Source organism: Phyllostomus discolor, chromosome 5 (genome assembly GCF_004126475.2).
Source record: "Phyllostomus discolor isolate MPI-MPIP mPhyDis1 chromosome 5, mPhyDis1.pri.v3, whole genome shotgun sequence".
In the NCBI taxonomy this organism is placed as follows: domain Eukaryota; kingdom Metazoa; phylum Chordata; class Mammalia; order Chiroptera; family Phyllostomidae; genus Phyllostomus; species Phyllostomus discolor.
In genome coordinates, this window is record NC_040907.2 from 125,152,341 (window position 1) to 125,177,921 (window position 25,581).

At 53.4% G+C, this 25,581-nt stretch overlaps 1 protein-coding gene across 4 annotated transcripts in view; it reads right to left on the minus strand.

Moving 5' to 3' along the window:
* The window catches only part of CDH23 (cadherin related 23), a 410,614-nt gene that overhangs the window by 210,287 nt on the left and 174,746 nt on the right, over nucleotides 1–25,581 (minus strand). For all 4 annotated transcript variants that reach the window (XM_028511340.2, XM_036026831.1, XM_028511341.2 and 1 more), the window contains exons 8-9: nucleotides 25,264–25,392; nucleotides 17,548–17,626 (exon numbers count right to left, since the gene is read on the minus strand). In XM_028511340.2, coding sequence (XP_028367141.1) covers nucleotides 17,548–17,626; nucleotides 25,264–25,392 — 208 coding nt within the window. The remainder of the gene's footprint in view (nucleotides 1–17,547; nucleotides 17,627–25,263; nucleotides 25,393–25,581) is intronic.

Sequence of the window (25,581 nt, forward strand, 5' to 3'; positions counted from 1 at the left end):
GTCTCATAGGCAGTTGAACTTGAAGCCAGGATTAAACTCAGACCTGTCTGCTGCAAAGCTCTTAGCTGCTACCTCAGCGCACCAATGCAGGAGTCATTTCCCCAGGCGCATCTAGTAGGCCATTTTGTCCTGTGAATGGCACATCCCATCACTCCAGTTGAGTCAATGTAGGGACAGGGTCCCACATCTTCTAACCCTTTGGCCACTGTGCCTGGAGGACGGCCAGGGGCTGACGTAGGTGCTCTGAACTCTGGAGGAGCAAGGTGAGGAAATAATGGCCAGGACTTCCTGGGCATGGAGCGGGTACAGGGTTCAGCTGAAGTGGGGGTTTGCTTCTTTGTATCTCTTGGGTCCACCTATATCCTCTCTGAACTATGCTCACCTCACTGCACTTCAGATCTGACAACCAAAACTGGAGTCCAGGCTGCCTGGGTGCAAACCCTCGCTCCAATATTTGCTGGCTGAGTGGCCTTGGGCACTTTACTTAATCCCTCAGCTCAGTTTCTTCATCTGCAAAGTGGGAACCATGACGGCGCCCTCCTCACTGTGGTTCTGTGAGGAGTGAATGAGCTAACACAGGTAAGCTGCTTTTTAGGGCGGGGCCAGGCACGTGGCAATCGCCCAGTAAATGTCAGTTAAGTGTTGTTACACTGGGTTTTCCTTTTCACTGTCCCCCACCTTACCCCTCTCTTCTCCCAAAGAAGTACAGATTCCAGGACTGCTTTGCTAAATGTCCCCGTATATACAGGTACTGTTGACAATGCCCACGGGTGCTGTGAATTATTTTTTACTTACCGACATGGTGTTGTGCTTTCTCATTCTGTTTCTCCTATCACTCAATTCTAGGTTTTAAAGATTTATCTCTTCTGCTATATGCTACTAAGTTGAATAATATGAAATTGCTGACATTCAACCATTGTTGGCCTATAAAAATGGTGATTTCATGTGATTTAACCTAACAGTATGTGGCTTTTAACTGATACAGAGCATTCTTTAGTGTAGGGGTGGGCAAACCTTTTTTGGTAAATGGCCACAGTAAATATTTTAGACTCCAAGAGGCAAAATAGAGGACGTGGTGTTAGTACTTATTTGACAAGAGAGAAAGTTAACTTCCACAGAACATTTTGATGGAATTAGAAATGCAATAATAAGTGAGCACTTTTTTGGTAATACAGGTCTATTAGGGAGAAGAATGGCATTTGGTGGCAGGGAATAACGTTTCACTTAAGTGTCAAAGGTAGTGCTCACTACCACCACATCCACTGCGTAAATGCTCATCTGCAAGTCCATTCCGAGCGTGCAGACTCCACAGAAGCGGGCGGCTGGGGGTCTGGCCCAGGGTGGCGTGAAGAGGCCAAACGCTGCAGGTGCCACTGCTCTGAATTCTGGTCGGTTTCAGGGCCTCCACAAATGTCCACTGGTCACCGGCTCCCCCATCCTGTAAATGCCTTTCGCCTATTTTTCTACTGAACTCTCCAACCTTTTTACATGAACTTGTAGGAATTCTTCATATTATTCAGAGCAGTAGTCCCTTGCTGGCTTTAATTCTTGCACAAATCTCCCCACGTGTCATCTGTTGTTAACTTTGTCTATGTATCACCATTGCATTGGAAATTCTTTGATGGAGATAATTTTTCATTTATGGCCGGTGCTCTTTGGGTGCTAGGAAGTCCTTTCCCATTACAAGGTCACGAAGACATACCCCAAATTTCCTTTTAGCTTTATAGTTTACCTTTCACACTGAGGCCTTTAATCCATCTGGAGTCCGCCCTGGTGTATGGTATATGGCAGGGATCTCGCTTTATTTTTCTCCATATGGCGAGCTAGTTTTCCCAGCGCCAGCTCCTAAACAGGTCATTTTTCCCCATTGATTTGCGGTGCCACCTTTATCGTATATCAAGTTCCCATATTTATACACGGTTCTAAGAGCTCTATTTGTCCCACTGGCCTGTCTACTTTTAAAAATGCACTAGATGGATTCGAGGCCCTGCTGCCCTCTTGTGTCCTGGCTGCCTGGGGTAACTCTGTCTCTGGCTGCAAACGACCTACAGCTTGTGGACACCACCTTCAGTAATAAGCTGGCCACTCTGCCCCCTCTAGAACTTGGAAGGCCAGCACATGGGGATGGCTGACAGCTAAGACAGAAGAAACTTTCAAGGGGAGCTGTGGTGGGGAAGGGCTGTATGGCCCTCATGGACCCGCTGGGAACACGAGGGAGCCAGTGGGGTAGAAAGAGATGAAGGGGGGCAAATGCTCAGAGAGGGGCAAGATGCTGTGGTGGACAGAGTAATGGCCATTGAAGACATCCAGGTCCCAGTCCCTGGAACCTCTGAACGTTACCTTATATGGCAAAAGGAACTTTGTGGATGTGATTCATTAAACACCTCGAAATGGGGAGATTACATGCTCCCTGTATGTCATCACGAGGACCCTAAAGAGGGAGGCTGAGGGGGTCTGGCTACAGCAGAGGAGAGGGTAAGGTGACCAGGGAAAAGGAGGTTGGGTGACGCAGCCACAGGCCGCTGAGCGCCGGCAGCCACCACGGCTGAAGAAGACAGGAAAGGGCTTCTTCCCTGCAGCCTCCAGAAGCGACCGGCCCTGCTCACACCTTGACTTTAGCCCTTAAGACTCAATTTGGACTTCTGGCCTCCAGAACCATAAGAGGATAGATTTCTGTGGTTTGAAGCCATTGAGTTTGTCATTTTTAAAAAAATCACAGTCACAGGAAATGAAGATGGCTGCTGTGAGAAAGGGGAGTGTGCTTGAGTTGCTGTCCCAGTTCCTCATCCCAGGAGGCCAGAGTCTGAGGGGGGTCTGCCTTGGACTCCTGAGGGGACTCCGCAGGCTCATAGACAGCCCCTTTCTCTGCGCTTCCTAAGTGCTCTTGGAACCACTTAGGAAAGAACAACTGACACTCCTAAGCTTGACCCCCAAGACCCTTCAAATCATCTTCCACCTTTCCTCTTCTGCGGCCTAGTTGGTTTACCCACCGCCCCTCAGACCTCTCACAGAGGCCTCCCTCTGGACCTTCGCTCCTGCGGGACCCGCTCTCCCAAATGCCCTCCCCGCTAACCCACCCACCCTTCCTCCCCACGGCAGCATCAGTCATACGGCCTTGTGGGAGCCAGAGCGCCCGCGTTCCCAAGGCTGCTGCACTGATGTGCTCCTGTTGACTGGAGGGCTGGTACTTCCTGGTTCTTGCCTGGTGGCGGCCTGTTCTGAGCACTTTCTGGGTATCGATGTGACCCTCCGAGCCCCTATGGGCCCTGTCATCCCTCTCATTCTGCAGATGAGGAAAGGCTCAGGCCAGCTTTCTCCTGTGTCCGCTGTGCCCAGTCTGCGGTCATTCAGGTGCCATCCTCCCAATTCTTGCCATATCTGTATGCAACTTGGATTATTATTATTTACTATTTTTCTTTAAATTGATTTAATTTTTATTTTTAATTTAAAAATTTTTAAAAATTTATTTCTTAGAAGGGAAAAGAAGGAGAAAGAAAGGGAGAGAAATGTTGATGTTTGAGAGAAACACCGATTGGTTGCCTCTCACATGCCCCCAACTTGGGACCTGGCCCGCAAGGTCCCAAGGCATGTGCTCTGGCCCACAACCCAGGCATGTGCCCCGACTGGGAATCGAACCAGCGATGTTTTGGTTCATAGCTGGTGCTCAACCCAGGGCATTCAATTTTTTCTTTTAAACATCATTATAAAAGAATGTGTTTAAGAGAGAATGAGCCAAAGGGAAAACCAGTTCATTGGCCATAAATAACAGTAATTGTGAAATTGATAAAATGAACCTATCTGGTTAGATTTCGGCTGTACCAGCTTCACATCTGAAGGCTCTGGCCATCTCGTTTTTGTTGAGTGGGGAGATGAGCCAGAGGTAGAGAGGTGCTAGAAGTGTGACCGCCCCACTGCCCTTCTCCCTGGACAGAACTGGCGGATACAAATTCTGAAAGAGCACCAAGGAGGGAATGACCGACTCACGGTGTGACTTGATGTTATTTCACGCCCACCCGTGAGTCACTTAGAAGCACCTCTCTGGGGAGTCCGCGTCTGGGTGAAGCTGCTGCCCTGGCCCCAGCTCTCGCCCCCAGCACTCTCGGCTCCTCTGGCTTCTGAGGACTCACTGAAAGCATTGGCCGTTCGGCAAACGCTGTGTGGGTGGATGAGCAACTTTTCAAATGCTTACCTCCCCAGCAAGTCCTCAAGCTTCTCGAAGGATTGGTTTTCCATTTCCAATTTCCATTCTAGAGGCTGTCTCCCCAAGACCACCAAGTGTGGAAGCTGGCCCGTCAAGACCTTGATAAGCATCCACTGTCACAAATGGGCAACTTTTCTGTCCCTGCGATGTCTAAGAGGACCAGCAGCATCCCAGAACTCAAGTTCTCATTTGCAAAGTGCTTCCTGAGGTCTTAACTACACTGCTCTTGTGGACAGTTAAGACTCCCACTGTTGTTATGAAGAAAAACCAGTCACTGGCTCCTTTAAAATAACCCTTGCCCTGCTGGATGTTGTTATGAAGTACCCTTCAGCCTCTGCTTTCACTGATTCAATAGCGATTCACTGCTGCAGTCCTTCAGCGTGGGGCCCTTGTGTACTGGCAGCAGGAGGGCTAGGAGGGGCAGCGAGCTGGGAAACAGAGGCAGCCTGATTGCACCCCACTTCCCTACAAAGGAAACTCCTTGGGGGTGGGGGTGGGAGGGGGATGGAGCAGAGCCCAGCAGAATAAGACTATGAGCAATAAATTATTCTGTGCTGGAATGTTTGTTCACTTCAATCAATGTCTGCAAAATATCTGCCCTGAAATCTCTGTTTCCAGGATATTGGTCAAATATTTGAATGGTGCAGCCAGTTAATTGACTCAGGCAGAGCACTTGACAGAGAGGCAGAGGGAGAGGCTGCAGGAGTATGGAAAGACGGCAGAGCCCAGGGCTGGATCTTGTGGCTCCCAAACCCGGGTGGTACCATCCAGAGCTCAGGGCAGGGAGAGGAGAGAGGCCAGGGGAGCTGGACAAGTGTGGGTTCTGGAGCCAACCTTCTCACCTCCCCCAAGTCATATGGCCCTGCACAAATGGGACTCAGTTTCCTCATTTGGGAAATGGGATAACAGTGGTAGTACCGAGTTTATGTGGTTACTGGGGAGATTCAAGGGTTGATGCAAGTGGAAGCATTTTGAACTGTCCCTAAACCCAAGAAGTGTGAGCTCCCTTTGCTCTGTCATTGCTACTCTTCAGTCTGACGGCTGAAGCTTCCCAGGGGGCCTCACGCTGCAGCAGGGCTGGAGAGGGGCCCCTGAACGTGTGCTCACGCCTGCCCTGCAGCTGGCGACTCCTCCTTCCTCGTGGTCATCCCAGTCATCCCTTGGGGCTGCCCTTCCTTTCCTATGTGCGAATTAGTTGTGCAGTTGGGTTCTTCCTGGGATCTACACTGGACATGTCCAGTGGACTGGTGGGTGGGCTTTCAGGGACTGACATTTTGACTAAAAGCAAGGTCCTTTCTCTGTCTTGTTTTAAATTGCTTTAAAACATGGGTTCTGTAAGAGAGACTGGGGTAGGGAGGGTGGCATGGTGTCCCTGTGGCCCTGTCTGGGCCCTATCGAGAGAAAGACTATAGGCTGGAGCTGGTGGGGAGGGCAGGAGGCCCTGTCTCTGCCCATGATCCATTCCGCCTAAGAGTCAGGGAGTGTCTAGGGATGCTGGGTCATTCCAGTGGCTGTGGAGGGGCCCAGATGACTTACCCACCTCCAGTGGTTTGGTATGGGGGACCCCCACAAGGGGTTAGGGGCAAAAGACCAGGTCAATTAAATAGCACATGGGAATTGCCTCCATCCCCACCCCACAGAGACCCCTGTAGCACCTGGAGATTTTTCAGGGAGCAGAAGCCTCAGGTTTTGTGGGTATGGGGGACAGGCATGAGCTGCAGACATTTGTATTTTCAAACTCCATTACCACCTACATGCTGAGGAACCCTGGTATCGTCTATGTGCTGGTCATCAACCAGACCATAATGTATTTAATTAAAAATTAAAAAAAAATTATTGATTTGAGAGAGAGATAAACACCAATTTGTTGTTCCACTTATCTATGCATTCCCTGGTGGCTTCTTGCATGTGCCCTGACTGGGGATCGAACCCTAAACCTTGGTGTATCGGGACAATGCTGTAACCAACTGAATTACCAGGCCATGGCCCAGACCATAATTTTTTTAGATAAACTCTACTAACATTCCCATTTTATAGATGAGGAGACTGAGGTATAGCCAGAAGAAATGCCCTACTTGAGGTCACTTGGACTTGAGCCAGGCTGGCCATGAGAAGGGGGTGTGACTAAGGCTTCTCCCACGGTTTCTGTCTCCCCAGGGTGCCTCACCCATAGCAGACACGCGATGAACACTGATGACAAGGAAACACTGACAGAAATGTAGGTGCAGATGCCAACAGTTTTTTGTTCCCCCTGGGAAGTCATGAATCAGAGCTGTGTGGGGGCGGGAGGTGGCCGATGGGCTGAGCTGGTAGAACTCCATCTGCTTCCTCATGCTCTCTGCAGGGCAACCCGGGGTGTCTCCCTCCTGTGCCCCCACCCTGTCCTCTCCTCCTCCTTCCTGCTCCGGCTGAGTCAAGCTCAGAGAGTCACGGAAATAGCCACGTGGGGTTGTGGGCGACTTTAGGCTTAATATCTTTGTTACCATATTGCAAAAGGACATGCCTAAGACGGTGCCTTACACTTAATCTTTCTCTTTTATTGCTTTTTCTCTTGTATGATTTAACCTTGCACCGGGTATCAAGCTAGATAAATAAAAACTTTTATTTCAGATTAGCCCCGGCTGGGGGCTGCCTGGGAAGCTGAGGAGTCATCCAGAGCATCAGACGAAAACAGGAACTAGGAGTCTGAGCTGTTTAGGGGGCTCATCTCAGGCCCAAAGCCCCCCAAAATATCTGAGACCTTTTCTGATGTGGGAGGGCCAAAATCTCCTCCATATCTGCAGCCTAGGGGGACTGAAGCAGGTGACTGGAACCTCCCAGCCCAGCCAGCATCCCCGACCGCCTTCCTAAGGCTCCTCACCCCCGTGACCTTCTCCTCACCCTGGTGGTTCCCTCCCGATCCTTCACACAGTCTGCAGACACTGTCTTTGCTGACTTCTCTCTCTTCCCCGCTGGAATGTGAGCTCCATGAGGGCAGTGAGAGTGGCCTTCCCATCACAGTTGGTCCCCAGGGTCCAGCGTGGAGCCCGGTACCCAGTAGACACTCAATATTTGTTAGTTAATTAAAGGGAGGATGGCATGACTGAATAAATAAGTCCCAGGGTTCCGGTCTGGCATGCAGACCACGGGCTGACACAAATCATTTGGTTTCTCAGGCTGAACATCTGGAGTTGAATCCTGGGCCCAGCACTTAGGTGCCCTGCAACCCTTAGCATGTTTCATGAGCCTTGTGAGTTTTAGCTTCTTTATCTGTGAAGTGACTCTGGCCAGCCACATTCTGGGATTATGGTGGGGGTGAGAGATGATGTATGTAGCCCAAGGCAAACTCACACATGTGTTCAGAGAAACACATACACGATGTTCATAGCATAGTACGTAATAGCAAAAATCAACCTGTACACCCATGGACAGAAAAATGGGTTACCTGTAGTATTTTTACACAGTGGGATAATATGTAATAACAAAAATGAACAAATGATATCCAGACCAAAAACACATGGATGGATCTAGGATATGTATTATTATATTCTATATTATATAATATTCTCCCAGGAGACTATGCATAACATGGTATTTGTAAAACAAAGTTCAGATCCCTGACTGGTGTGGCTCAGAGGTTTGGGCATTGTCCCTGGAACCAAAATATCACCAGTTTGATTCCTGGTCTGGGCACACAACTGGGTTGTGGGCCAGGTCCCCCGCTGGGGCACTTGAGAGGCAACTGATCAATGTTGGCTTCACACATCGATGCTTCTCTCCCTCTCTTTCTCCCTCCCTTCCCCTCTCTCTAAAAATAAATAAAGTCTTTAAAAAATAAAAATAAAGCTCAGAGACAATTAAATCTAAGCAATATGTGATCCACACATATATAATAAAACATTTTTTAAAAGCAAGGGAATAAAAAATGGTAGATTCTAAAAGATATGGCGGTGTGGATGGGAGATGGGGGATGGGCTGGAGGAGGGCCCCGGGCAGATGTAAGGTGTGGATGATGGTCTGGCTCTTGGGTTGGCTGGTGGGTTCACAGGAGTCCAGCATATACTCAAAAGTTAATAACGAAACTAAAGAGGGCCACACATGGGCCAATGTTGATTGTGAGCCAAGAATTATGTGTAAATCAGGCCTGCATGCCTGAGGTATGCTACATAAAGAGAAAAAGAGAAAATGTAAAATAAATGGTGGCCAAATTCATAATTCTCCATAGAGTTCAAGGCCCTGGGAAGTCCAACACAAAGCAATTATATTAGACATGAGCAAAAAGTGGAAAAGAGCCAACTTTTCAAATAAGACAAATGCCGGTTGACATAGGGAAGCCACTCTAGAACTCCTCGGCCAAAGTGACCTTGGCCATGACTATCTACCAGCCCCCAGGTGCACCTGAAGAGGTCTGGCTCCCTGAGAGGAGCTGAGGTCCTTCCCCTGCCCACCTAGGGATGCGGATGCAAGGTGTAGCAGAAGAGGTTCTAGTTGGACCTAACGGGGAGGTTTTGGGGTCCATGGGGTACCCAGGAGGCTATACAGTGTTATAAGCAAGTGACAGAGACTCCTGCCCATGAAAGGAGATGCAGAAAGGGAGGGTCTCAGTCTGTGTGGCAGGGAAACCTCTTAAAAGTCTACTGACCACTGTTATTCAAGGGGAAGAAGCAAGAAGGAAGCCACAGGTACCGACAGAGCAGACAGGCCATCACTAAAGGAGGGAGGAGGAACAGAGAGCGGGACTCTCTGGCGTGTCACAGGGGTGTGCAGAGAAGGGTGCTAGGAGCAGGAGAGAAGCTGAGAGGAGGCAGACAATAAGGGGGAATGAAAAGCAGGCTTTCTTGTGGTTCATCATGAGGAATGTAGTGTTGGTGTGATATTTCACTTTTGTTTAGGCATGGTGGTAGGAGACAACTCCAAATAATATGGTAGTGTATTTGTATAATTAAATTAAAAGCCCCTCCAGAGGCACTGTCCCTAGATATTTTGGAAAGAAGAGAGCTGTGACATGTAATGGGATAAACCTTGGACACATTTGTGCCTGCTCTGAAGAGAAGTCCTGTCAATGCTAGTGGCAGCTGGAGGGCTGGGTAAGAGAGGCTTGGCAGCCCATCCAGGCTCAGAGGGAAAGTGTGCTGGGATTGATTAGTGATGTCTGCCTTGGTACGGGACTGGGGAGTTCTGGCACATGTGCTCACATGGGTCTAGGCAGTCACAGGTATAAATAGATCAGATTTCCTTATGAATATGTCCCTTTCTGCCAAGGCCACCACCAGGACCCCAGAAACCTAGATTCAGAAGTTAGAAGCTTCGTGGTCTCCTCCTTTCCTCTTTCAGTATGTCACCAGAGCCTGCCAACTTTCCTCCTGTCCGTCTCTGCCCAGACCCCTGCACCCCGCTCCCAGAACGGTCCCCTGGCCTGTTAGCAGACTGGCCTCCTTCCAGTGCTGCCTCCTCCAGTCATCCCGGACTCCGTGAGATGAACTTCTGATGACCTGTGTTCACCCTCCCCAGCACCAGCCCCATTCAAGAACCCACGCCTTTCGCCTTCTGTGCCCTCCACCGACTCGCCCCACCACCGCACTCTATCTGCCTTTCATTGCTCCCAGGCCACCTCGGGGCTCCAGCCAGGCGGGCCATTCCCCCCTGTGCCCGGCAGGTGCCCTGAGGCTTCTGGGGCTTCCGGGCATGCACTGTGTGATCCCCCCAGAGCTCTGGTGTGTGATGCAGATAGCTAAAGCATGAGTGCTTTCCCTTGACTTTTCGCCCCTCCAGGGGGAGAAAAATGCCAAGCATCTTCATCACGAGGGCTTTGATGTGTTTCAAATGATGGTCTCCTATGATAGCTGCCCCCCACCAGTCCATGACAAGGGCCCGATTCAGTTATTGGTATATGTGGGAGGGGGTGCAAGTCTGACTGTATCTGATTATTCTCCTCTCTTCACACACGCACACACATACACAGGCACTTTCACACACACAGCCTTCACTTCAAAGGCCTCAGTGTACTCTCAAGGAACTGCCTCACTTGGAAGCATTAAAAGTAAAATCCAGAGAGTGTCAAGTGGGGGCTTTGTCCTTCACTCATACAGCTGGGCAGGGCCCCCAGGGAGGCTGGTGGTGGCGAAGCCACCGCTCTTCAAGTGGGGAGTGAGGCGCCTCGGCCCTGCTGCTGCTCACCCCGTCTTTGTTCTAGGCTGGCGTTTCTCAGGCTTCTTCCCACTCCACCCCTCCCCCACCCTTTGAGACACTTTCCTACCCACTTCCCCGCCACCCGCCTGAAATTCCAATACCACAGATAGAACATATCAGTATGTTTATCTATGCTTTACACATAAAAAGAGTGAGGTATTTCTCAGCCTTCAGAACAAGTTTCTGCCCCCTGGGGAGTGAGTTCTCCCTGTTAAGAACACACGTTCTTCCAGACCAGCACTTCTAAAAGTGTGGTCCCCAGGCCAGCAGCATCAGCATCACCTGGGCCCCACCGGTAGGTTGAGGGTAGGGTGCAAAGTTTTGCTTTTCTAGTAATTCCCAGGTGACACCAATGTTGCTGGTCCGGGGACTGCACTTTGTGAACCATTGCTGTCATGGATGAGGTGAGTTTTGGAGCCAGAGAGGCGTGGGTTCAAATCCCTGCTCTTCTGCTTAGTAGCTGTGACCGTTGGCCCATCTGTGTGAACCCTCTGAGCCATGCTTTCCTTTCCTACAAAGTGGAGTAACAGTTCCCCTTGGACACTCCTGTAGGGAGGAACGTGTTCGGCCGGTGCCTGGCACACAGAGGCACTCAGTAAAGGGGTCCCTTCCTCCTGCCCGCCCCTGGGGGTAGTGCAGCGCACGGAAGGCCAGGGAGCAGGGTCAGATGGGGAATGGGATGTGGGCTGCGCAGCTTGGCTGATGGGAGAGGTCAGGCCTCCTCAGCCGGCAAAGAAGACAGTGGGATGACGTCACGGGGACTGTCGGGCGGGACGAAGCGGGAAGTGCTGGTGTGGGCTTGTTCACCAAACCCTCCACCTGGTGGCAAGGCCCTTCTGGCCCTAGAGAGGAGTCTGGAGCATCGACAAGGAGAGGAGGGGAACCCGATGACAGAACTCCTCAGTCTAGTGCCTGTGGGAAGTGAAAGCGCTGCCAACACAGGGGAAGGATTTCGCATCAGAACCACCTGGAGGCTTCGCTGTGGACGGCACTGTTTTCTAGGCCCCACTCCCAAGTGTCTGACTCCAGGGCTCTGGGTGGTGCCCGAGGATTCATGGGTCTGACCGGTGCCCAGGTGACGCTGCTGCCGCACAGCCTCTGGTAGGCGGGTCCCTGAGGCAGGGGACTGGGGACAGATAAAAAGTCCGGTGCTTGTAGGAGGACGATGGCGGGATGGAATCCTGGGCTGTGGTGCCCCTGAGGCTGACCGAGAGCCTGCAACCAGGGCTCTTGGCCACGGTCAGCAATATGGACTTCCGACAGCAGGACACACGCTTGATTTCATCCCCATGGGCTGAAGGCAGGAGGGAAAAGGGCCAGCAATGCTGAGGCCTTCCTGCATGCCCACCTGGGCAGATGCTCACCCAGCGCCGTGCACCTTATGTAATGGTTTCAAGTACTGTTATTTTTACAACTCTATGTGAATGGGACCGGTGGCCCCAGTTAAAAGATGGGGACACTGATGCTTTTAGAGTTTAATTACTCACTCAAGGTTGCTTCACTGAGGAGAGAGGCGGCCTCTCTGAAATAACTCATGGCTGCAAGTTAAATTAAGCAGCTGTCCTGACCAAGAGGGCTTTAAAGGTGTCTCCGCTAAGGGTCCCTTCTGGGCTCCTCCCTTGCCTGTCCCACCGGTGACATCCTGCCAGCCTGGCCTCCCCACTCTCCGTAGACTCTGTCTCTGCTCCCTCACAGTGATGCCAGCGGAGTTGGGACACTAAGGGCAGCCTCCCTGCTTGCCTGCTTGCTCCCTCCTGTCCTCCTGCAACACTCTGGCTCTAGTGTGACCACACGGAGCTTCACTCGAGCTCTTCTGACCACATCCCTTCCCTGCTGCACTGGCTCTCTGCTGCCCTCAGGGCCAGGCCAGGCACGGTCTGAGCTGGACATTCATTCCACAGCCTGCAGGGCCTGGCCCCACCCCCCTTTGGGGCCTCCTCTGGCCCCGGCTTCCCGTGAGTGCTGCGTCCGTCCTTGCTGAACTGCACAGATCCATGAATGAGCCACACTCTCTCCTACGCCCGGATTTTGGTGTATGCTATTACATCTGCCTACAACAGACCCCCCCGCCACCACCCACTCCCGGCTCCTCCCAGCTCACCAGTTGGGAGAGGCACCCCCTCCCATGAATTCGTTCTCACTTCTCTTACAGTTATTTTCGAGCACACACAGAAGTAGAGAGAACAGTCTAATGGACCCCTGGGGGGCCATCACTGTAAGTCAACAATTATCAGCACAGCCCGAGCTTCTCTTCACAGCGCCCTACCCACCAGGGCATCGCAACCTGTCTCCCCTGACGCACTGCAAGATCCTGAGGCCGAGGCAGTGCCCTCCCTCCCCAGCCCTCAGGACACTGGCACAGGGGTTGGCCCAGAGAAGACCCTCAGTTTGCCGTGGGTGGATATCAGGGGTCTCCATTTGTTGGGCAATTACTATACATCCAGGCATTCTCTAAGTGCTGACACATTCTGGCTCGCTGAGTCTTTAGTGTCCCTGTGAGGCACCGGCTACTATGACCTCCATCTAGAGGTTGGAAAACTGACGCTCGGGTTGCACACGGGTCCGTGGCAGAGGGGAAGCCCAGGCAGTCTACGTCAGGGGTGGGGGGCTGCCCCTGGAAATAGGGTGTGAGCCACAGGTGTCGTTTTAAGTCCTCTAGAAGCCACATTAAAAGAAAAATTAAAAGGTGAATTAATTTTAATAATATGTTATATTTAGTGCAGTATATCTAAAAGATCATTTCGACATGTCATCGGTGTAAGACGTTTTTATGAGATGTTTTACAATCTGTTTCCTAAGTCTTCAAACTCCTATGGGCTACATTCACAGCTCATCTCCATTCAGACCTGTCCAGGGCTCAACAGCAACCGCAGCGGCCAGCACAGCCGGCGGTCGCCTCCGAGGACGGTGCTCGTGGAGCCTGCGCCCCCAGCCACTTCTCTGCCTACATGAGTGAAGGAGGAGGTGAGGGAATATGGCTCCCAAGGACCCCTGGCCTCGATATTTCCTTGATAATTGATAATGCTTAACATTTTATGGCCCTTCAGAGTCTCTCTGGCACCATCTTATCTGCCATGGGGATTATTAACCCTGTTGCTGGGTGAGAATTATGGCATTAACAGGGGTCGAGTGCCTTGCTCAGACACGCTGCTGCAGGCGGCGGAGCTGGGCTCAAACCCACAACTCTGGGCTCTGAGTCCAGTGCTCTGGGTGAAGTGTGGTGTGGCTGCGTCTCAAAGCATGGCTGTTTGTTGGGCAGAGGAGGGTGTCTGCTTGGATCACGGGCTGGGCTGGCTGCTGGGGCTCGAGGCCGCAGAGCCCCGTTCTGACGGGGCCCGGAGGAAGTGGTGCCCTTGGAGAGTGGCAGGACGGGCAGAGGCCCAGGGAGAGGACGAGGCCCCTGCCAGGTGCTCTGTGGAGCACCCAGGAGCTCTGTCATTCTTCAGCCTCAGTTTGGCCACAAGAGGCTGAGAACAAATTGATGGCAATGAAGCCATAACTTACCTCTGAAGGCCTCTTTGTTCCTGGCAAAACAGAGGGGTCATTAGTAATGGGGAAAGCAGCGGCGTGCAGACATAAATCCCCCAGCTGCAGGGCTGATAAGCAGCGCCAAGGGGACGAGGCCTCCGGGAGCGGGCAGGTTAGCCGTGTGCGTGGATCGCTGCGGACTCGGGCCTGTGCCTATCCACGTGCAAACCAAGCCGCCCCTGCCCGGGCTCTGGAAGCACCTGGGCACTTACTCACCCACAGTGGCCCTAAGAACTTGAATCTGGCTCTGGGAGCCCCCGAGGCCCTCAATTCATTCCAATGGAAATGGTCCCAGAGCACCTAGGGCTGGAACAGGCCCACAGGGCACTTGGGCCCAGCTTGGGGCGGTTGGTGCGAAGGTGCCCGTGTGAGCATTCCTTCTTTCTGCTTCAAGCCAAATGGGAACTGGTCAAACCTCCCAGGAAAGGGCGGGGCTTAATGTCCCAAGAGATGTGGGGGTGTGAGGCCTGGCCCTTGGCAAACAGTATTCTTTGCAGCTGCGTCTATGCTGATCGAGGGAAGCGGAGACAAGGCCAAGGCTCACCTGCTGTCTACCTGCTCCCCTGGGGCCTCCTCCGAAGGCCAGCTCGCAGAGGGACTATGCCAGTCCAGGGCCAGAGAAGAAGGGCAGGCAGGAACAGGTGGGTGGGCAACCAGGTGAGCCAGGTGCTCAGGATGGGGAGGGAGAAAAAGAGAAGGACTGACAGCCTTTTCTTCAAGCTGTCTGAAAGGGTTTGAGCGGGATCAAGCAGTGACAAACACAAGGACACAGAGACCACCCTGTGACTGTGGTCCAAGTGCTATCTTACCAGGGAGGGCCAGCATGTGGCACAGGCTTGGCCCCTCTCCCTCCGCGCCCATTGCAGGTTCTGCCCACTGCATACAGCACTGAACCTGCCTGGCTTCATGGGCCTCTTCAGACAGCCATTACCAATCAATCAAAGCTGGCACGTGAGAGGAAACCCATTTGTCATCCTTTCCAAAAGCCCCCAAGGCACATCTGTGCTGGCAGTGGGAATCCTATAAAGCTATGATAAGTGCTCCAGGACTTCCAGAAGTTTCTGCCTCCTGCCCCCACCCTCACACACATTCCCTACCTATAGTTTCACATTCTGAGTCTTCCCTCCCATCCTGTTGTTTGTGCTTAAAACTGGGCCCAGGAGACTATGTCCCTGGAAACTCACAGGACGCTGCCCTGGGCAACTGTCCTGATTCTAAGCTCCTAGCCCGGCCCAGCCTCCAGAGGCTCAGCGGCTCCGCCCTCTAGCCTCCTGCTCGAGCAGAAGAGGGTAAGGAGGAAGAGCTGGTTGGGGCCACTTTTTAATTAAAGTTTTAAAAAATATGTTTATTGATTTTAGAGAGAGAGGAAGAGAGAGACACAAAGAGAGAAACATTGATGTGAGAGGACACAATTGATTGGTTGCTCCCCTTATGCTCCCTGACCAAGGATGGAACCCATAACCTAAGTGTGTGCCCTGACTGGGAATCTAACCCCCACCTTTTGGTGTACGGGACAGTGCTCCAACCAATGGAGCCACACAGGCCAGGGCAGGCTGTGGCCATCTTTGAAAGCCAGAGAGGACCTGGGGGTTTGGGGCATTCGGCCTGGCACTCAGCACAGACCTGAAATTGGCCAGTGCCCTGCAGGGTGGCCTCCCAGAGTCGCTACAGGAATTCCCAGTCTGGCCATGACCTCAGGCCAAGCCCTCGCTCCCCAGCCCAAAGGCAATGAGATGAGGAGACAATCCCCCACTGGGCCAGATGTCCCCTTCACTGCTGCTACCTTATTCTGGCTCCTCGGCTCCATCATCCTGAGGGCTCACTGGAGTTCCCTCCAATCTCCAGCATAAGATCCTTGTCACCAGGAGGCACTTGCGTTACTTCCTAGTTTGAAAAATTCATGGAGTCTATGGCCATACCACCTTGAACGAGCCCAATCTCATCCAAAAAATTCATGGAGACCAGCAGCAGCCAGGGCCACCCCCCTCCTCTGCCTACCAGAAGAGGGCCCTGGTTCTCAGGCGACTCTGCCTTCCACAGAGTGGCCTCCTTCCTAGGACCGGCTTGCCCACATCCTGGCCTAAGGCCCACCTGCATCTGAACTGCCCAGGGCATAGTGAGGAAGGACCGTGTGTGCCTGGTCCCCGCCCCAGTCCTACAGAATGAGAATCTGGCAGTGCCAAGGACTCTGTATTTTTGGTAAGAGCCCCCAACACTTCCTGGGCTTACTAGAGTTTGAAAACCCACTATCCCAGGGTAACATTCACTCACTCATTCATTCCAGGAGTTCGTGTTGGGGTTTACTCTCTGCCAGTATCAGAATGGGGAAGCAGAGTGCGGGAGCAGAGGCCCAAGCCCATGCTGCTACTGCTCTGCACATGGACAGGGCTGGCATTTGCTCTGGGCCCTGAGTACCTGGGCCTAGGGGCACAGCAGTAGTCATGCCGGCAGCTATGGGTCGCAGGGAGCCCATAATTCCCCTGGTTTCCTGCATATCCAAGGACGTAAGGGGTCTCCCTCCCACCAGCAAACCCCCAGCTTCCCAAAGGTAACGCTAACTGTGAGCAATAATAATAACAATAACTACATCTAGCATGAAATACCTCACACACATTAATTGAGCTCTTACAAGTGTTGTCTTCTGACTCCGGAACAGCTCGAGGTGGGTACTCCCACTGCTTCCATTTAACAGGTGAGAAGCTGCAGTGTAGAGGCCCACCCAGGAAATGGGCTCAGTGTTCTTGGTCACTACACCTTGGCGTCTTTTGAGCTTTGGGGAGAAAATGCCCCCAAAATGCCATTCCCCAACCTTGGAGGTGTGGGAGAGAGGGGCATTGGGGTGGACTCCGGCCTGGCGGCCTGCCAGCATCTTGGCCACCAGACTGGCCGGCCCAGATGCGCCAGGCTGACCTTTCCCTGACTGGGGGCAGGGCAGGGAGGCCGTATGTGGTGGGGGCAGGGGGACAGGGACAGACCCAGCTTCTCATCACGGTCTCAGCAGCTCCGTGCCACACAGTCACCCAGCCCCGGACAGTCAAATGGAGCTGCTACTTCCATCAGCCTTCGTGCTGAAACATCACTCAGAACTTTCCCTGTAGTTGGTCATTACTCTGCTCTACTGAGGGATAAAGATGGGAGAGGTGTGCCTTCCCCGCTCTGTTCCAGACCGCACATACATTTCCAATGGCCAGAAATGTATAAAGAACATGAAACCAGCCAAAGTTGTAGTTCTATTCCTTCTAAAGTGTCAAAACTGCTACTTTTTCATCAAGTAAGAAAAGAAAAACAAAAATAACCCAGAGCACCACGGGAGTTTAGATGGGAGTCACCGACGATCCAAGTTCAGAGGCCCCAAGTGCCCAGACGCCCCAGACCTTGGACAGGGGCACACGCTCCTGCCCCAGCGTCACGCAAGCAGCCCCGGATATCTTAGCCTCAACCCATGCTCCTCTGCTCTGCCCCTGCTCCTTCCTCCTTCATGCAGTCACTCCCTTTGTCAGGTCCTCTGGCCAGAGTTGTCCCTGGGAGCAGGTCCCCTCCTATCACTGTCCCCCACACCCAGGGGCCTCTCCTCGGCCCCACAGAGCCTGACACTCTTGCAGTGGCTGTCTTCGATGGTGGTGAGGGGCCAGGGCTAGCCTGGACCTTACCTGAGACGATGGTGTAGCCAATCCCCCGGGGACGACCCTTATCCTGGTCGATGGCAGTGATGACGCGCACAGTCGTGCCCTGGGTGGAGAGAGGAGGGACTTGAGTTTGTTTGCCCCGCCCCCCGGCTGCTGCTCTCTTCCTTTTCAGTTGTCCCGGAGCCTGCAGCTTTTCTCCCAGGTGGACGCCCTGCTGCACAGCCAGCCAGGGAAGCAGGTGCTGAGGCCTCAGGCCTCTGCTGCCTGCAACATCCCTGGGACAGACACCGAGGACCCCAGGCAAACACCCGGGTCCTTTAGAGAGGCCCAATCTTGCTGATACACTCATGCCGCCTCCCCATCTCCCACCGTTTGGTTGAACCACCCAGGAAGGGAGAGCTAATGTTGGAGCAGTCAGTAGGGTACAAGATCTCTATCTCAATCACCCATCAAATTGCTCTGTGACATCAGGAAGGTCACTGCACCTCTCTGGCCTCAGCTCATCCCACTTAAATAGGAATAATGGCAAAACCCCTGGGACTTTGCTTTCACCAGGACCTGAGTAAAGGAGAACATCAATTATTCCACAAATGAGAACATCATCAATCCTGAAAGCGAGCACCTCCAGAGACGACTGGCCACCCTGGAGGCCACCAAGGCCCCACAGACTGTGCAGTGCTGCAGCCGGCAGTTCTTCCCCCAGAGGGCTCTGTCCCATGCCCTGTTCATTCTCCTCGAGGCCCTGGAGGAGAAGGGGCCAGGACAGAGATTCAGAGGTCCCTGCCCTTGGGGAACACAGCGTTTGTAGCAAAGGTCAAGGACATATGCACAGACACTGCTATACACAAATGAGGTGCTTAGGTACAGATATGTACCCCAAAGTACAGAAGTCTACCTGGGGGAGCTGGCAAAGGGCTGTACGTACAGCGGCACTTAGGATGGGGTCATAAAGAACGAGTAGGAGTTTGCCAGAGAGAAAGTGCAGAGGTAGGTGCTCTAGGTGAAAGATATAGCACAGGCAGGGGCTTGGAAGCAGTGGACTCTCTAGGAAAAGATTCATTTAAATGGGGGTATTCAAATACCAGTTAACTGAATGAATGAGTGAGTGAATGAATGAATGAATGAAGGAATGAGAGGGTCCTAACATCACAACCACCTGCTGAGTCACCCCTTGCTCAGGGCAACCTTCACTTTGCTCTCCAGGCCCTGTCACACCGCCGTCCAGCCAGCCAGGCCTGCCTCAGGTCCTGGCTCAGGCTGCAGTTTCCTGTGGGATGGACAGCAGCATAGCTCTGTCCCTGTGCCCTGGGCAAACACCAGCCCTGACATCTGCTTGCAGAATGAAGAGCCCCGTGTCCTGTGGCCTTGGTTCCCCTCGCCCATTCATCAGCTGAAGGCTGGATCCCGCAGGCTGCACCCTGCATCCCCACTGGAGCACCTTCTCCTGTGGTGAGACACTTGTTCCCTGACTCGGGCCCTCTGACCTGGAGGGGGGGCCTGGGAGTGCAAGGTGCCTCCCCTCCAGCTCCTTCTGGTTCACTTCCAGGACACGGTAGGGGCATCCGCCACCTTGCCCTCCCCAGTCAGTGCTATCCCTGCACAGCTGCCTCTCCAGTTGCTCTTGGAGCCCAGGTGTGAGCAATCCAGAACACCTCTGCGTTGGCTGACAGGTAAGGAAGCTCCAGGAGAAATATCTGCCACAGAGAGATACAGGTCAGGCCGCCTCCTTTGGGCTCCTTCCCCTGGAGCCAGAGCTCTGTTTAGAGCCTCTTGGGGAAACAGACTATTCTGCAGAAGTCAGAGAAAGATGCTGAAAAATGAGCATCTCAGGAAGTGGGTTCTGAGGGCCCAGGCTGTGCCAGAGACGGTGAGGTACCAGCTGCAGTGGGAACTGTCCTGTCTGGAGCTCTCATGCCGTGCCTGTCACTGCTGCAAATGCCTTTTATGGACTAACTTATGTCACCCTCACAACTGCCTGGGACAGGCCCATTTCATAGAGGAGGAAACTGAGGAATGAGAGTTAAGCAGCCTTTCCAAGTGCACGATGAAGCCAGGATTCAATGTCAGGTGCTTGGGCCCCCAGGTGCTTGGGCCCCCAGATGCTCCTGCCTGCCAGGTGACACTGCCACTGCAACTGATTCTGTTACAATAACGATAACAGTTATTTGTGAGACCGTTTGCCATAGTGCTTATAGCCTGAGCACTTTACAAGCATTAGCTCGTGTCGAATTTGGGGAGCCGTACCTCTCCCATATCTCCCTTGGAGATGAGCTGGGGCCTTCCTGTGGCTAAGGCTCCTGGAAGTAATAAAGTGGTAAAGAGGCCGCTAACCTGGGTGCCCAGACTTGCTGATCTGAAGGCAGACTCTTTCATGTAACATTTGTTAACAGCCCCAGACTGGGGGGAGGGGGTGTCAGCGGGAGGCCGTTTGGGAAGCAATGCCTGAGACTTGAAAGGTCTACATAACCACTTCCCACCAACACCACCCAACAGGGAACCCTTTTTTTGGAGTTTGCCCTTCCAGGGGTCACTGTTCACTTCGGGGGGCCCTGGATTTGTCCCCAAGAGGAGATCCTGAGGGTGCAGGACTCTGGCCAAAGGCTCCAGCTGCCAGAACAGGATGGACTTGGGGACAACTCCCTTTTTTACAGCCCCATCTGGTCTGGCCTCACCTGTGCTCTGGCGTGAGGGTCCGTGGGCTGCCCCTGGGCTGGTGGGGGACGGTGGGGTGAGGGGGTGGTGGGCATTGCTGGCCCGTGCAAAGAGGGGACTTAGTGGCTAAGGAACCCTCAGACCTCACAGCTCTGTGTGAGCCTTCCGCGGGCACTCCCGCCCCCGGCTGCCTGGAGCCCTGGGCGGGCCAGGCTCAGAGGGCCCGGCAGGCAGTGCAGGGCCTGATGACTCGGGGGCTGGCTCTCCTCAGGAGGAGCCACACCGGAGCTTCCACAAAGTCAGATCTACAAGGCTCCTGACAAAGTTTGGGATTTCATCTCTTTTTGGGTAAATAAATCCATTTTTAATAAAACTCTGAGCTTTTAATACAAGTACAGCCACAAAGACTGGAAATGTTATGAGAAGGAATTAACGGTGAGGAATGGGGGCTCTGGGGAACCCACAGATGCTGTTTCAGATTATATTTTCAATATACTGAAACTTACTTCCAAAGACGAGTGGCTGGGGAAGTGAGGCCTCTGCCTCACCCGGGGCTGGGCCCCTTACTGGGGGCGCTCTGCCTCCCTGCCTCTCACAGAGGGACCCCAGCTGGGGGTGCACCGGGGCATGGCAAGGGGAGCTGGTGGGCAGGCTCAGGAGATAGGGCTCACCCTGACACAGGCTTCTTCCCTTCACAGGGGCCCACACTTCGAGGGGGAAGCCTCTTGGGAAACAGACTCCTCCTGGAAAGGCTAAAGGTACACAGGCCTGTGGGGTCCTGACTCCTTGTGGTGGGAAGAGTGGTATAGCAAGGGGTTCAGGTTGACTCCATTGCCAGACTGCCGGGGTTTGAACCTTTGAGTTATGTAATCTCTAGCTGCCTTGCTTTCCCCATCTATAAAATGGTATAACAATAGTTTCCACCCCTTAGTAACTGATACATGTAAAGCACTTGGAATGGTGCCAGGTGCACAGCAAATGCTGTAAGAGTGAGTAATGCCATTCATGGGAGCCTGGGACCGCTGGGAGCACCCGAGGAACGCTGGGGTGCCTCTTCCCAGCATGCATGTGACATTCCGAACAATTTTAGCAAGTTCAGACTCTCCAGCACCCCAGTTTAATAATCCCCACCCTAGAGGTAAGGTGTTTTCTAAGGGAGAGCCAGCATTTGCTGAGCACCTACTGTGTGCCAAGCACCGAGCTGGGCATGCAACATAGGCTCTCTCACTCTCTCCTCACAGCCCCTACAGTCAGGGTACAACGGAGGAAACACACTTGGAGGGCTCAGGGACTCACTTAGAGTCACAAGACAGGGTGAGGGTGACCGGGGAGGGGAGGGCAGTGTTGGGGTGGGGCTAGGTGGGTGTGCCAAGGTGAGGGGTGGGTGAGGTGTGGCAGGCAGCCTAGCCTATGAGGCTGAGTACCAGTAGGGACATCAGGGCACAGTCCAGAGGAGCTGGAACTTCTCTAGAAGGACTGTGTGTCTCTGCTTCCTTCTGAGGCTGGCTTCCTTCCAAAGGAGCTGGCCAGGAGAGCAGCTGAAGCCAGAAGCTGCCTGGGCTCTGCCTGGCCTGGGGGTCCTGGCCCGCCTCCCGCCCTCCCAGCTCAGCTGGGACCACCTTCCCCAGTTTCCACAACAGGATTAGGGGCTGAAAAGGTGGACGTGCAGTTTGTTTCAGGAGTGGGAGGTGTCCTTGGGGGCAGGCCGGCAGGGGCTGCAGGGGACTTCCGACAGGAGCTGCCACAGCAGATTCTGAGGCAGAAAATCCTATTTCTCAGTTCTTAATTCCAGTCAATTCCAGTCAAAGGGCTGATAGGCATCAGCTGGCAGTAATTTGTGCAGTTTATCCACTCTTTTCACCTTCTATCGGTCCTTCACTGACGGGTAGGCTGACATGCCGCTGCTCGAGTGAGGAAATTAAAATTTGATGCAATAATCCTAAATAAGAAGGATTTTATTAGGTAATATATACACTTTAGATGAGGCGTGCTGGCCCGATACTCTGATAGAGAGAGGCATACACGCTGGGAGCCGCAGATAAAGAGCAGAGGGCAAGGGAGAGTAGGCCAGGGTCCGAATGGAGCGCCGGCCCACAGAGGCAGGACCAGGACTGGGGAAGCCTGGGTCCTCCCGCCCGGGAGGCTGAACCGGCTGTGGTGCTCCTCAGCCTGGGCCCCGCCCGGGAAGTACTGCGCCAAATCAGGGTTCTGCACTGCGAAGGGGCCTGGAGAGCCTGGATCAAGGCACAGAAACCAATCAGAAGCCTGGAAAAACCAGGCTGGAGGTATACGGGAATTGGCCTGCAGGAAAAGAGCTATGCAACAGGGGAGGATACCGGAGGGCTCCTCCCCAGTGCGGAGACTCGAGGAAAGGCCGAGGTGTGCGGACACAGAGATGATTCTGTGGCACTCAGGGCACCAGGCCAGTGCCTAGGAGAGCCTCAAACCCCCAACTTAGCAAGGAAGGCTTCCATGTCCCAGCGGGGCCAAAGGGGCAACCCTGGCAAAGCAAAGAGATATCGAGACCCCTGAGCCTAAGAGGGAACACATCAGACGTTAAGAAGCCGAGCATCGGGAGAGCAGGAGCTAAGGGGAGCAAGTGTCCCACTTTGCTGGTCTGAGGGGTCACCTTCCCAGGAGCCTATGGCATTATCTGGAGAGGAGAGGGTGCAGCTTAGCACAGGGCCCTGCACACAGGAAGGGCTTAATAAACATCTAGTTTATGAGTAAAAGAATGGAACATAGAACGAATGAATGGATACACTTGGAAATCTGCAGGTCTGAAACAATATTACTTGGCTATGACATAGGAATGACACAAAAAACAAATTGAAGGGCCTCGGGGGACCCTCATCTTGTCAACATGCCTCTGGCTGACTATCGAGACTCTGAGATGAAGCTGAAGATGGGCCCCCCAGCCCAGCTGGACTGCTATCACGGACGACTGGCTGACTCACAATCGCCATCACTGAACGTCTGTAGGGCCGGTACTTGCTGGGTGCTGCACCTGAGCGTGCTAGAAGCCCTGAGGTGAGAGAGGCACTACTGTAGATATCACTGGCCCCAGTTTCCCAGTGAGGAAGTCTGAAGACTGTGTGGTTTGGCCAAGGTGCTTGCATGGTCGTGCAGGACCTTCTCCAAGCTCCTCTGGCTGCCCAGCCACTATCACTTCCTCACTTCAATCAACAGTCGGCTTTGCCCATTTTCTCTGCATTTGGTCCTGGGCATGACACCCTGGGAGACCTTCAGGAAGCCTGTTACGAGCTCCAGAGACTCAGGCATTTTGATTACTAGGGGCTGTAACGTAACCCACCTACACATCAGCGAACATACAGGTGTGATTGTAATTTGGTGGTAAATTATGCAGCACGGGAGAGTCAATTCTGCCAGAGCTGAGGGGAGAGGGTTGGTGTCTGTGGGCTGGTGAGGATGGAGCCAGGGAAAAAAAATCTAAGAAAGGTGGTCAGATGGGTGGTCTTTGGATCGGTAAGCAGGCACGAGGGGTGATGGCCAGGGTGGGAGGGCTGGTATGACCAGGGCATTCATTTCTTCATTCATTCATTCATTCATTCCACAAAGACTTCCTGAGTACCCAGGCACGTTGTGCTGTGCCCACAGCAGTCGCCATCCCTGCCGAGACATACTTTAAGTCGTCCCAGAAGAGAGGTAGAGCAGGCTGTTCAGAAGCACTGAGCCTCAAGATAGGGTGTCCGAGAGCACAGGGCAGTTGGGAGGGCCTGCCTCATCTGAAAGGTCAGGGAAAGCCTCCCTGGGCTGAGAAGATGTGAGCTTAGCAAAGACGTTTCAAGGGAGACAGACTTCAGTCTCAAAAGCTGGAGCTTCTGCTGCCCGTGGACCACCAAGAAGTGAAGGCTGGGGCGGGAGGCACTGAGATGCCTCTTCTACCCTCAAAGTAGCTTCAGACACCTGCCATAGGTGGCCAAAAAGTGTCCTGCTTGCTGGGTCCTCTAGTCCATATCTGGGCCCAAGAAGGTGTGTGTGGCTAGCCACACCTGGAGACTGAGGCATAGTGCGACAGTCAGGACAGATCGAGGCTCCCAACTGGAGGTCAGGCTTGCCCAGCCTTGGTGGCCTGGGACACAGTCTGCGGCCTGGTCCAGGGAAGCCTGCCCCTCACCTGTGCCCAATTCTATAAGCCTGGGCAGACGTGCAGCTGGGGCCCTGAACATCCACTTGTTCCAGTGGGTGTTGCACTTTGCTCTCAAAGCTGCGTGTCCTTCCTCTAAGCCCACAGAGTCCTCTCAAAAGGAAAGGCACATTTTCCCCCCCACAAGAGCTGCTCCACAAGCTGCATTTCCAGGGCTTTCATCTCCCCAGAGGAGCTGCCCGTTCCCAGTTTATCGGCCCAGAGCGGGTGTCTCATCCCAGTTTGCATGAAAGCACAGAGGGCTCCCAGGCATGGGGTGCCGGTTGTTGCTTGGCTGCCCACAGCTGAGGGGCAGTGGCACATGTTTGGTCCTTGAAGACACCCACTCACAACTGGTTGAACCAGGGGTGGACGTGTGGCCCAAGGGCAGCCAATCTACAGGCTGACTGACGATCCATGACCTTGTGACAAGGCACAAAATCATGAGTACAGCTAATCAGGTGTCTCTCTTGAAAACCTGGACTTGAGACGCCTAACGCCTGAGCAGTTGGGAGGGGCAGCAGGAGCACTGAGCTCTCAGGGAAGAACCCAGCCTGAGGGGGCCTGCGGAGCGGGGCCAGCTGCTACCATCTCAGCCAGCGCCGTTGGTTGGTGACAGCAGCAGACTGGCCTGTTGGCCTCGGGGACGTGGCTGAGCCACACTGATGTTTCAGTGAGCCTGGCTGCGCCCAATCTGCTCTCCAGCCCAGGCTGGATTTTCCAAAGCTGTCCCCGTCCACCCACACGAGTCTTTCTGCATTGCTCCCCACCCTGGTCCTAGCCACTCTTTGTCCTTTGCCATGCAGAGCCCTCCAGGGATGAAGTGAGGGGCGCTGTTGTGTGAAGAGGGGTCGGTACTTCCCGGGGCTAGGACACCCGTCACTGCCATGCATGGGGGTGGGGGGAGCAGGAGCCTGCCCCACAGGGCCGGAGGGTCTTACCGGAGGAGAGTGCTCGTAGATGTTGGTGCTGTATGGCAGGTTGATGAAGATGGGGTCCATGTCCTGGACATCTGTGATGATGATGGCCAAGTTGGCCAGGGTGGACAGAGGCCTGGTCTTGTCTTGATCCTGAGAGGACAAAGGTACACAGCCTCAGGGTTAGTGACGCTGTGGACGTGCACACATGCACACAGCACATGACATCTGTGTGCACAAACAGGTGTGCACACATGTGCACATGGTCTCCCTCACTCCAGCAGGGAAGGGCTTTAGTGCGTGGAAGTTCAAGAACCTAACAACCCACAAGGGACATTAAGG